This window comes from Bison bison, unplaced genomic scaffold (assembly GCF_000754665.1).
Source record: "Bison bison bison isolate TAMUID 2011002044 unplaced genomic scaffold, Bison_UMD1.0 scf7180017864104, whole genome shotgun sequence".
NCBI lineage: Eukaryota > Metazoa > Chordata > Mammalia > Artiodactyla > Bovidae > Bison > Bison bison.
This window is the reverse complement of record NW_011494676.1, coordinates 455813-467675: the sequence shown is the minus strand read 5'-3', so window position 1 is coordinate 467675 and position 11863 is coordinate 455813. Positions and strand designations below refer to the sequence as shown.

Here is an 11863-nt window from a genome sequence, read left to right as displayed (position 1 = left end):
GATTGATGTGCACGTCCGCGATGCCCTCGGTCGACCCCATCAGTGTGGGACAATCCAGCTTGATTTCCAGCTGCCCCTGAGATTTGACCTCCAGTACAAGGGGTATGGCACCTTATCCTCTCACCTTTCCCCTCGGCTCACGGAGTAGGTGGAGGCCCACTTCCCTTTCTACCCTTAAAACTTAGCCACATCCTCTACACCCTCCCTTGGCGGGGTTGAAGATTTCTTGGAAACTGGAAGGTAATCTTGGGTGCTTATTTTGTGATGCTTCTCCATTCCGTCCACCCCCATCTCCCTCCAAGGCAGTCGGGGGCCCTAGAGCGTCCAGTCCTCATTCATCGCGCTGTGCTCGGTTCCGTGGAAAGGATGTTGGGAGTGCTGGCAGAGAGCTGTGGGGGGAAATGGTGAGACCTTTGACCCCGATTCCTGTCTGTTCTGGCCCTCAAACCAGGCAGTGCGTGCTCCAGATCCTGGTCCCCTTCAGACTCCAGCTTCTGTTTCCTTCTAAAATCTGCCCTCTGCAGCCACACTTGGGGTCCATGCCAGGATAAATAATTTGCCTTCCTCTCTTCTCTCAATCAGGCCACTATGGCTGTCCCCGTTCCAGGTGGTGGTCATCCCTGTGGGGACGGAGCAGGAGGAATATGCCAGAGAGGTGAGGATGGGGGTCGACTCAGGCCTAATAGAGAGGCCCGGGACGAGCAGTGGGAATTGCTGCATGCTGGGAATTCCACATCTGAAAACTGAGCTAATCCCGCCTTGCCTGGAGATTTGTGAAAATTAAACAAGTCAGTAAATGTTAGACAATAAGGTGCATGGCACAAAAGGGGCCTTGGATGAATGTTGTTCTTATTTTTCGTTTCTAGAGAAAAGTAAGGATAATGGACAGTACTAGAGCCGAGCAGCTGGTTGGTGGTGCAGAGTGGTGTCTAGAAACAGGCAGAGTCCAGGGAGGCTTGGCTGCAGGATGAAGCAGACAAGGAAGCTGTGGGGGCGGCAGAGGGGCCTCAATGTAGAGAGTGAAGAGGGTTCGTCCCTGAGACCCAGAGAGCCTGGAGGCAGAGGAAGGAGGAGCAGGTGGGGGAGCTTGAGGAAAACTGGCATTGGGGTATTCTACCTCCTCAGCCTTCCGTTAAATCAGGTTCCTATCAATGACCCTCTGCCCCAGGCAGAGCAGAGCCTGCGAGCTGCGGGACTGGTCGGTGACCTGGACGCTGACTCGGGACTGACCCTCAGCCGGAGAATCCGCCGGGCTCAGCTCGCACACTACAATTTTCAGTTTGGTAAGACCTGGTCATCACAGCCCCATGGCCCTATACTCTTCCACCCGGCCTGTATGTTCTTTCCTGTATGTCAGGCCTGGTCATTTGCACATTTGGGTAATTTGCGGCTCATGACCCGAGCTGGGCAGGAGCCAGGATTCAGCTCAACTGAGCCATTGGGGCCTAGGCTCTTGCACCTCCTGGCCTGCGCCTCTGACCCTCAGGACGGTTTTCTGCTGGCCTGCACCCTAACTCTTGATGTCTGTCAGGTTAATTAGTCAAGGGAGCATCAGACAGAAAGGGACAGGAAGGGCTAATAAGACGTTAATTAGTTAGTTTTATTTATTCTAGACCTAGGTGGAGTCAACCCTGAGGGATGAGAAAAAGGGCCATAAGGGGAAAAGTCTAAGCCAACCTTGTGCCTTTTTTCATTTTTCCAAGATTCAGAGCTCTGTCTTGAAGGTAAGAAGTTGAGATTTCTCAGCCAGATTACCTGATTTTCTAGTTTTGCACACCCACTCATCTTGCCAGTCTTGGCACAAGCTACGCCATGACCCACCCCATGGACTTACCTACGTATCTCCCACCCTGCCACCCTCCCCTTTCTCTAGTGTACATGCACACACACAGACACTTTTCTCTCTGGATCTGCTTCTTGATCTGTTTGTCTTTCTTTGGCTGACCATACTGCCTCTCACCCCTGGGCTCCTGAGTGGAAGTGATAAGGCATGTAAGAAAATGTCTGGAATCTTTCAGGAAGACCAGGGAACTGGAGAGCGAGAGATAGCTAAATATATCCTTTCCCGGAACCGTGTCTGAGCTCTGCTTTTCCTAAAGATTTCTGCACAGCAAAAGGAGGATATCCTCTCCTTTTGGATACACTTGCCCTAAGATTCCCAGACCTCCCTCTTCCTGCAGTGGTTGGCCAGAGAGAGCAGAGTAAGAGAACAGTGAACATTCGGACTCGAGATAATCGTCGACTTGGAGAACGGGACTTGGCCGAGGCTGTACAGCGGCTACTGGAGCTACAGGACACCAGGGTCCCAAATGCTGAAGAAATTTTCTGAGCATTTGTATATAGATGTGGAAAAGACCTGCAGGAGCCCCCAGCCCGCCTTAACATGGGGGAGCCCAACCTAACTGACAGGACTGGAGTCCCTCAGACTCAGAACTCCTGTGAAGGCGTGAATCTACTTCATGAAGAGATTTGGTCTGGGAGAAGCTGTAGCTGTTTGGATGTGAGGAGAGTGAAACTAAAAATAATAAACTTGGGGAACTTCCCTGGTGGTCCAGTGGTTAAGACTGTGCTTCCAATGCAGGGGCTTGGGTTCAATCCCTGGTCAGGGAACTAAGATCTCACATGCTGTATGGTACAGCCAAAAAATTAAAAAAATAAAAATAAAAACAGTAAACTTGAAGCTAGTGGTGTATGTCTTCATCTCTGATTCCTGACAGGGACATGAAAGGGAATTTGACTCTGTCTCCCTCTCTTTTGTCCTAGGGGCTTGGGGGTTTGAGAAGGGGCATTCCAGAGCTCTCCCTGCTGGGGGAGCTCCAGTTTGGAGGGTGTTCCTGTCTCAACTCCTCAGTGCCCTGTTGCACACTTCAGTTCAGCAGGTTGTCAGATGCATTCTCCACAGAAGGCAGCACGCAAACGGAGAAGTTGGGGCACAGAATAAGGCCTCAGACCTCTCTTTCTCCGGGATTCTCAAAATCAGTTTCTTCTGGGGTTGGGTGCACCTCTGTTCTTAGTCCTCTCAGGAGGCTTCAGGGTGAGTGCAAGAAGAGGAGTGGCTGGGACTGAGTCATGGCAGGAAGCTGAGGAGGGCGGGAGCTGTCTCTCGTAGCCTATAAAGAGGAGAAGGAACCGGCCCTGAAGTTCACAATAGCAGTAACAGCAACTGGACAGGCAGGCTCCCATCTGCCCGGCCCTTCAATCAGATCTGCCTGAGAGGACGTACTGGTGGCCGCCCACCTGTACCTGCCCCAGGATGGGGACCATGTCCGGAGCAGCCTTGGTCTTGGCCTGTTTAACTGTTGCTTCTGTGGCCTCTGATGGAGGTGAGTTGGGCTTAGAGCCAGCACTTGGACAGGGGGCCTGGGTCCAGCCATCCTGGATAGCTCATCACCAGCAGAAAGGTACCCCGCTTGGCTGGCCGTTCTGAGCAGGCCTGTGGTGGGCCTGGGCACTGGAGCCTTTAACAGGAGGGGGAGCAGGCGTACAGAAGGGGAGGGGTTTGTCAAGATTGCTGCCAAGAAACAACTGGAGTCAAATGGACAGCAGAGAGGGCGGGTAAATTCACAGAGTGAGGGACATGCTATTTCTGTGGGACCTGTTACCCAGAAGAGAAGATCAGGAGCCCCCGGCTGCTCAAAACCAGTGTACTGGCCCAGGGAACCTTGAGTGACTCCTTACCTGTTGAGGGGAGGTGAGGGGGTGTTACCTGTCCACAGGGGACCAGGCACAGCCCCTCTAGCTCACACACATTATCTGCTTGGATGCCCAACAGAACATTACTGTGGAAAACTTGAGAGAGTGTCATAGATCTAATCTATGGGAGGCTCAATCTTGTCCCTCCCAGTCCTAGCCTTTCGTAACTGCAAATAGCTACAAGCGAGTCCTTTCGCCATGACTGTGGGGGTGATTTGCTTCAAGAGTCCTATACCATGCAGTTAGTTCCCCAGGTCCTAAAGAGACCTAGTGAGGAGCTGAGGCTAGCGCAGGGGGGGACCTCAGCTCCTGTGCGGGCTCCTCACCAGAGGCCCGAAGGAGTCTCAAGGGCCCGGGGTAGGCCGGGGGCGGAGCAGACGGGCAGGCAAGGCTCTGGCCTGCTCAAGGCCTGAACTGTGGGAAGAGCCCAGAAGCTCTGAAGGGAAAGACACTGATGCAAGATTAAGGCCTCCTCCCCAGCTCCGTATGTCACAGTTCCTTTAGGCCAGGACTTGGGAGACCCAAGACACTGAGCCTGGTGAAAGTGAGGCTGTCAGATTATCACACCGAATCGGTCTTGACCAGGTGGGTTTGGGGCAGGAGCAATAGATTTCTGGTGTCTTGGTCATCTTTTCTAAGCTCCTGACCTCCAGTGTCTCCCCTTCCTGTACTCAGGGCCAGGAAAGAGCCCCTCAAAGCCACCCCTGATTCACCCTTCCTCTTCCAGGTTTCAAGGCTTCAGGGCAGAGAGAACTGGGGCCACAGCCCCTGACCCACCCCCTTCAGGAAGGTAAGCATTTGGGGGCATGGCATGGTACTGGGGCTCCAGGAGGAAATGCAGGCTCTGACCATCTGCCTTCTTGCCTCCAGTGGGCTATGCTGCACCCCCTTCCCCACCTCTGAGCAGAGCCCTCCCCCAGGGTCACCCTCGCACCTCCCAGCATAGCCTGCACTCTGAGGGACAGAGTGAAGGTAAGTCTCAGTTGCACCTCTAGATTTCTAGTCTGGCCTACACCCTGATCTTCAGAAGGGGAGGGGAGGAAGGGGTGGCTACTCACACACACCCCTTTCTGCAGTGCAGCCCTCTCCCTCACAGGACGCCATCCCCCTCCAAGAGGAGCTGCCCGCTCCCCAGCTCCCTGTGGAAAAGAAAGGTGAGTGCTTCCCTGTTCCCCCCCTGCCCCCCCACATCCTGCTGACATCAGCCTGATCCTTGCTCCTTTGTGAACTCGGTGACTTTCAGGGGGTCTCCCTCTCCCTCAAGAAGCCATCCCCCTCCAAGAGGAGCTGCCCGCTCCCCAGGTTCCTATTGAACAGAAGGAAGGTAAGCGAGTCCCTCCCTTCTGCCCTCCTGCCTCCCGTGACTGACAGCATGGGCTCTGGGGTCTCTGCCACTTACTAGCTGTGTAATAACCTTGGGTGAGTTACCTCTCCAAGCCTTAGTTATTACTTCATTTGTGAAGTTGAGGAAATAATACCTATTTTATAAAATTATAAGGTTAAATGACACAAAAGTAGTATTTATTTTCGCTTGCTTCTCCACTGAGTTCCTTTTTATGAATGAGAACTGGCCAGGCCCCTGTCTTCTAGAGGTGCCCATCCAAACATGATTTCTGATTACCTGTCTCCTTCTACCCTAGTAGACCCACCTTTCCAATATCAAGGGGAGTTCACCTTCCAATCTAAGCAGAGAGAGAGTGACTGACAGCTTTTGTCTGTCCCTCCACCTCTTTAGGGCTCAGACCCTGGTGGGGGTGGGGTGAGGAGCAGGGATTCTGAGCCCAGGGAAGCAACACAGTGGGCAGGCGTGATTTGGGGTTGGGAGCTGTAAGGGTGACACCTTGCATGACTCAAGTCTCTTTTTCTTTTAGTCAGTCATTCTGAAGGTAAGAGCCACAAATTCATTTCTTCTCTTTTTCTTCTGTATCCTCCCCTTTCTCCTTAACTGCAAGTTCTCTCAATCCTCCCAATTTAATCCAGCCTTTCACTGTCCCTCTACATATTCCCCCTTCCCACTCTGTTTTCCCCATTCCAGAAAAGCCAGCTCCCTCCATGGACCACAGCCCCCCAGAGCCCGAGTCCTGGAATCCAGCCCAGCACTGCCAACATGGCCGACCCCGAGGTGGCTGGGGCCACCGACTGGATGGCTTCCCCCCTGGGCGGCCTTCCCTGGACAATCTGGACCAGATCTGCCTTCCTAGTCGTCAGCATGTGGTATACGGCCCTTGGAACCTACCACAGACTGGCTTTTCCCACCTCAGCCGTCAGGGTGAGACCCTCAATTTGCTGGAGACTGGATATTCCCGCTGCTGCCGCTGTCGCAACCGCACAAACCGCTTGGACTGTGCAGAACTCGTGGTAAGGGTTGGGCTCTTGATCCTGGGGGTGTCCTTTAACCCCCGGACTGAGTATGTGTGTTTCAAGGACTAGAGGCCTAGGCCTGGGTGTGCAGGAACCTCAGGTCCCTCTCATTGGTCCTCCCTTGGGCCTCCTCGTGTGCAGAAGCGTGGAGGACAGCCTCCACTTCTTTCTTATCTGCCTGCCCAGGGGCCTTTTCTGGAGCCTGGGAGGAAGACAGGAATGTGGACAGTGGGCTGCTGGACTTACCCACTCCTCTTACTCTAGTGGGAAGACTCAGTGACCCGGTTCTGTGAGGCCGAGTTTTCGGTCAAGACCCAACCCCACGGGTGCTGCAAAAAGCAGGGGGAGGCTCGATTATCCTGCTTCCAGGAGGAAGCTCCCCGGCCACACTACCAGCTCCGGGCCTGCCCCAGCCACCAGCCTGGTATTTCCTTGGGCCCCGAGCTGCCCTTTCCCCCTGGGCTACCCACAGTGGACAATATCAAGAACATCTGCCACCTAAAACGCTTCCGCTCGGTGCCACGCAACCTCCCAGCCACGGACTCCATCCAAAGGCAGCTGCAGGCCCTGACCCGGCTGGAGGCGGAGTTCCAGCGCTGCTGCCGGCAGGGGAACAACCACACCTGTACCTGGAAGGCCGTAAGTGGGCGTCTCAGCATCCCAAGAGCCTGTCTGCCTGCCCACCCGTCTCACACCTCTGAGCCCGCCGGCCTATTCATCCACGTACCTAGCTACCTGCTGTGAGCACGTCTGCCCATCTGCCTGCTTGTGAATGTCCGTCCGTCCACTGTGTTCCTCGTCCAAGTCCTCCATCGTGCGCCTCCATCCTGGCCGCATCCACCCAGTGTCCCCCATGTGCACCTGTCTGCCGTCCACCCGTCTGGCCTCACCCGATCCTCTCCGTCTGCTGCTCCAGCACATATCCCGTGGCCAGCTCCGAACCTCGGCTGTGCTTCTACCCCTTCCACCTTCCCAGCCCCGCACATCCACAGCTGCCTCTTTGCCCTTCCCTTTCAGCACTGGGGGCAGGGAGTGCGCGTCTCATCGGGTGAGGCAGTGAGGGAAGTAGAGGGACAGGAGGGTCAGTGTCCAGTCATCTGACTTGCCTTTCTCTGGTCCACAGTGGGAGGATACCCTCGATGGGTACTGTGACTGGGAGCAGGCTATAAAGACCCACCACCACTCGTGTTGCAACTACCCCCCTAGCCCCCTCCGCGACAAGTGCTTCGCCCGTCGGGCTCCCTATCCCAACTATGACCGGGATATCTTGACCCTTGACCTCAGCCGAATCACCCCCAACCTCATGAATCACCTCTGTGGAAACCGAAGAGTTCTCAGCAAGCAGTGAGTCTTAACCTAGTTCTTGCCCAGTGCTCTTCCCTTCTCCCAAAACTCACTCTGGGGCACCCTCTGGGACACTATTGGGAAGAGCAAAATCATGGTCTGCAAACACCATTTTGGTGCCTGGGGTCACTCAGAGACCCTGACCCCTGCCCCTTTCCACCAACATAGCAAGCAGATTCCTGGGCTGATTCAGAAAGTGACTGCCCGTTGCTGTGACCTGCCATTCCCAGAGCAGGCCTGCTGTGCTGAGGAGGAGGTGAGTATGAGGTCAGGGCTCTCCCAGGGATGCAGAGGAGGGAGAAGCCTGGCACAGCGGGCCATGGCTTCTCTGAGTACCTCAAACCAGCCCTCAGAAACAATGAGGACCAGTGGGGAGGTCTTCTTTCTTGGTTCCAGAAGTCTTCATCCCTGACCTGACCTGCTCCCCACCTCTAAGCACCTATGATGCCTTCTCTGGGCCTCTGGCATTTCCAGATGGTCACAAGGAGTCTCTCTGGCTGTGGAAGGCAGCCTTGTACTCCCTGTGGGCCCCAGGGGTGGGAGGATCCAGGGAGAAAGCAGTAGAAGCAGGAGGGAAGGGGAACTTGGACATCCAAGTAACCAGTCCTGACTTCTGACAACCCTCCTCCCCTATCACCTCTTCTTTATTTTGTCATCAGAAATCAGCCTTTATTGATGAGCTGTGTGGTTCCCGACGTAACTTCTGGCGAGACTCTGCCCTCTGCTGTAAACTGAGTCCTGGGGATGAACAAATCAACTGCTTCAACACGAAGTATCTGAGGAATGTGGCTGTAGTGACTGGGGACACTAGGGATGCCAAGGGCCCCGGGGAGCAGGGCCCGACTCAGGGAACAAATAGCAGCCCCACCTCTGAGCCCAAGGAAGAGTGAGTCACCCCAGAGCCTTGGAGGATCAGATTGGGGGAACCCCACCCCACCCCACCCATCTGGAATACGCATTACAGTAAACACCTCTTGTATTTGGCCTCGTTATGTCTGTTGTCTCACACAAACACACCCTTGCAAGCCTGCCCAGATTTTCCTCGGTGACTGGCCCCTGAGGCCCACTGCCCCACCCCCACTAGCTCAGCAGAAATCTTTCCACTGGCTAAGTTGGGACCACAACTAAACGGCTTAACATCAGTATTTATCATCTTGAATTTATTATTATTTTTCTTTATTTTGGCTGTGCTGGGTCTTTGCTGTGTGAGTTTTTCTCTAGTTGTGGTGCGTGCACTTCTCACTGCAGTGATTTCTTTTGTTGCGAAGCACTGGTTCTCAGGTGTGCACGCAGGCTCACTAGCTGCAGTCCCCGGGCACTCTAGCACAGGCGCAGTAGTTGTGCACAGATTTAGCCGCTCCGAGGCATGTGGGATCTTCCCGGACCAGAGATCAAACCCATGTCACCTGCATTGGCAGACTCTTCACCACTGAGCCACCAGGGAAACCTTCTTGAATTTATTTACACATTTAAAAGGAATGTCACTTGTTAGCTGGCTATCAGGATTCAGAAGTGAAAAAGTTATGATTCATGTCTTTGGTGAGCCCCCAGAATCCCACAGCCCTGCCTGACATTTTTAAATCTTGACTTTTAATCCATGGAGTCCATGTGTTTATTCCTTCAGTATACATTTATTGAATTCTTATGGATGTGTACTGTGCTAGGCTGTGGGATACCCATTTTTACACAGTTCCCTTTCTTCAGGATGCTCACATTCCGGGAAGGGACCTAGCAGGTGTGATTACTGTTGTAATACAGGGCTGCAAAGTCCAATGTGCTCGGAGCACTTGATAACCAGGCCAGAGCTGGGAGTAGGGCTGGGGGCAGTAGGAGTGCACCACGGAAGGCCTCTGCGCTGGTGAGGCAGAGCTTCTCCAGGAGCATGGAGGGTGCAGGGGGCGGGTACAGCCCAGGAGAAGAGGTAGCTTATACAGAAGGCGGAAATGACCCAACTCTGGTGGTGGTTCCTCCCACATGTGACTGGAAAGATCAGCAGGAGCTCATCACAAATTAAGATAGGAGGTAGATGCCCATCACAATCGGAGTTCATTCCCTGTGGACAGAAATTCCAAAATATCAATAGCAGGACAGTCGAGAGAGGAGGCTGGGCCCTGCCCAGATAAGAGATTAGAGACCACGTATTTCTCATTCGCGACCATCCCAACTAGAAAACTCTTTGGAGGTTAAAAGGGAAATGATGCTAAGCTTCCCATAGACCTCTTTGCTGAAATCCATCTTGGTTGAGATACCTGCACACACAGGAGGATCCTGAGATATACCAAAAATGGACTCAGAACCAGGCAAATTAAAATGATCGGCCAAAGGAAAACGCAGAAGAAATGCCCCATATAAGTGATTCAAATTACCAAGACAATGCGACTTTCTGAGTCCACCCATATGACTATTGCGAGTACTGTACTCTTTTTCCTCCTAATAAACTCTTGTTTCACTGTTTTCCGTCTCCATGGGAACTCTCTTCTACAAAGCTGAAGGGCCAGAACCTTGTCACTAACCACTGGTCTAACAGCTAGGATTCTGCGCTCTCTCAGCCAAGACCCAACCTCAATCTCTAAGCCGGAACCGAAACCCTGCTTCAAGCTGCTGCAGGCCGAGGCCACCCGAGTTAAGGATGACTCATCCACAAGCCTTAAAGTGGATCTTGGCCCTTCTGCCCACAAGGATACTGGCGGCTGCAAGCAGAGTACGCGTTCAGATTTGCCTCTTACAGACAGGCAGGCAGGAACCTGGGCGGCCAGTTCAGACAGTGTCGCGCCAATGCCTGAAGGGAGGTTGCCGTAGGCCCTAGACCGAAGCTGAAAGAACTACAATGAAGGCTCGGTTCCATGCGGACGAAGCAACTGTGATTCTGTTGCCTGTTAAAAGAAGGACCTTCTCTGCCCAGGTTACTGAGAAAGAGGGCGGAACAAAGACCGCTGTCTTTCCCCAGTGGGGGACTAACTGAGCCCCAGCCGCTCTAAAACTGACACCAGCCCTTCCCTCTTCCGCTCTTCCACAGCCTTTTATTTATTGTTTACATTTTGCGCGCATAGTTGTTTCTAACTCACCAGCGTCTTAGCGGCTCCTTGGCCTGTCCGTCACCTCGGAGACCAATGAGCGAACGAGGAATGAGCTGTGACCCGCCCCTGCGCCCGCAACCCCGCCTGTCCGAGCCTGCACAACCCCGGCAGGGCGCTCGTGCGAAGATCTAACAGGGCGTGATCCCTTCGCGGAATTCTGGCACCTTTCCGATCGCCTCTGGGGGCCAGGGACAGGCAGGGGTTCTTTTCCCATACACCGTCCGCTCTTCCGCCCTCGAAGTACCGTTCCAGACTAGCTCGCGGGGTGGACCCCGGCCGGTGGAGGGACGGGCGGGCAGCTGCGCCAGCAAAGGCACCTCTCTCGAGCTCTGTCCCTTCGGGAGCTTCCCGGAGATGCTTTAGAACTGCATTTGCAAAGGGCAGCGCCAAGTCTGGAGAGGGAGTCAGAGAAGAGAAGGACCACGGTCCCAGCCCCCAGGAGTTTTCAGTCTATCGGGGAGGAGAAGAAGAAAACCAGGAAAGCAGTAGTGAGCAGCTATGATGAAAGAGTGTCGGGTGCTAAGTAAATATAAGCATCATGAGCTGAGAGTTAAAAGAAGTAATTATCTCGAGGAATGGGGTACTGTCAAGTGGAGGAGATGGCTTTCGATAGAGCCCCGCCAAGCGTGGATAGGATTACTGTTAGTTACCAAAAGGTGAAAGTGTTAAAATTTATGGCAACTCGTTGTATGGATAAACTTAAAATATATTAAATTCAATACAGTGCTGTGTGTCAATTATACCTCAATAAAACTGGAAAAAAAGAATAAGTAAAATTAAATGTGCTAACTTCAGATAAAGGAGTCAGAGACCCTAACTACTTGACGGGGCTGGGGAAAGTTTCCTGGAGGAATGCAAGCTTGAGTAGGATTTTGCTGGAAGGGGGACGGAGGATGAACAAACCACTGGGTGTATGCAGAGCTCAGCTAAAGTAAACAGTATTTCGTGTTAACAGAGTGCTAAATCTTCTGGTTATAAAGAATATTTTTTAAATTGTCCTCAAGGATTTTTAGCTCTGGAAACTTGAATGTGTATGATAGATATTCTCAGGACGGAGGTCTTCTGCAGGAGGCAGTAAAGCAGGAAGTTTGGTTGATGTACTTGAAGAGCCATTAGGTAGTGAAAAATAGTGTGGGGGAGTAGCTAGCCATGAGGTTGGAAATTTAGGCTTAGTCACACTTTCTGGAAGATCTTGAAGCACTGAAGAAGTCACGCCAGGGACTTCCCAGTGGTCCAGTGGCTAAGACTCCGAATTCCCAATGGAGGGGCCCCGAGTTCCATCCCTGGTCAGAGAACTAGATCCTGCATGCCACAACTAAATATCCCAAATGTTGCAACTAAGGCCTGGTGCAGTCAACTAAGTAAGTAAATAAAGCATTTTTAAGAAA

The 11863-nt window shown here is 53.0% G+C and overlaps 2 protein-coding genes across 8 annotated transcripts in view; both read left to right on the top strand.

The window, feature by feature from the left end:
* TARS2 (threonyl-tRNA synthetase 2, mitochondrial (putative)) overlaps positions 1–2680 on the top strand; it is a 20026-nt gene extending 17346 nt beyond the window's left edge. For 2 of the 6 annotated variants that reach the window (XM_010838703.1, XM_010838702.1), the window contains exons 15-19: positions 1–102; positions 303–404; positions 583–655; positions 1169–1283; positions 2181–2680. In XM_010838703.1, the coding sequence (XP_010837005.1) occupies positions 1–102; positions 303–404; positions 583–655; positions 1169–1283; positions 2181–2329 (541 nt within the window). In that variant the 3' untranslated portion in view covers positions 2330–2680. Of the gene's footprint in view, positions 103–302; positions 405–582; positions 656–1141; positions 1284–2180 lie in introns of those variants that run through there. The other 4 variants (XM_010838701.1, XM_010838700.1, XM_010838704.1 and 1 more) reach the window with 4 other exon arrangements.
* Positions 2681–3133: 453 nt separating this feature from the next.
* On the top strand, positions 3134–8543 carry ECM1 (extracellular matrix protein 1). Of its 2 annotated transcripts, XM_010838698.1 has the most exons (11): positions 3134–3323; positions 4421–4483; positions 4564–4665; positions 4770–4847; positions 4937–5017; positions 5565–5579; positions 5729–6051; positions 6319–6693; positions 7178–7398; positions 7567–7654; positions 8058–8543. In XM_010838698.1, exons 1-11 carry the CDS (start codon positions 3254–3256, stop codon positions 8286–8288), a joined length of 1647 nt encoding a protein of 548 aa, XP_010837000.1. In that variant the 5' UTR covers positions 3134–3253; the 3' UTR covers positions 8289–8543. The 2 variants fall into 2 exon arrangements, with proteins under 2 accessions (XP_010837000.1, XP_010837001.1); XM_010838699.1 differs by lacking the exon at positions 5565–5579.
* The last annotated feature ends 3320 nt before the right edge of the window (positions 8544–11863 follow it).

Bases quoted from the DNA above. Each gene is read 5' to 3' on its own strand.
- ECM1 (XM_010838698.1), top strand. From the start codon at position 3,254: ATGGGGACCATGTCCGGAGCAGCCTTGGTCTTGGCCTGTTTAACTGTT. The intron at 6,052-6,318 runs GTAAGGGTTGGG...CTCTTACTCTAG, and splicing joins TGGACTGTGCAGAACTCGTG to TGGGAAGACTCAGTGACCCG. The intron at 7,655-8,057 runs GTGAGTATGAGG...TTTTGTCATCAG, and splicing joins CCTGCTGTGCTGAGGAGGAG to AAATCAGCCTTTATTGATGA.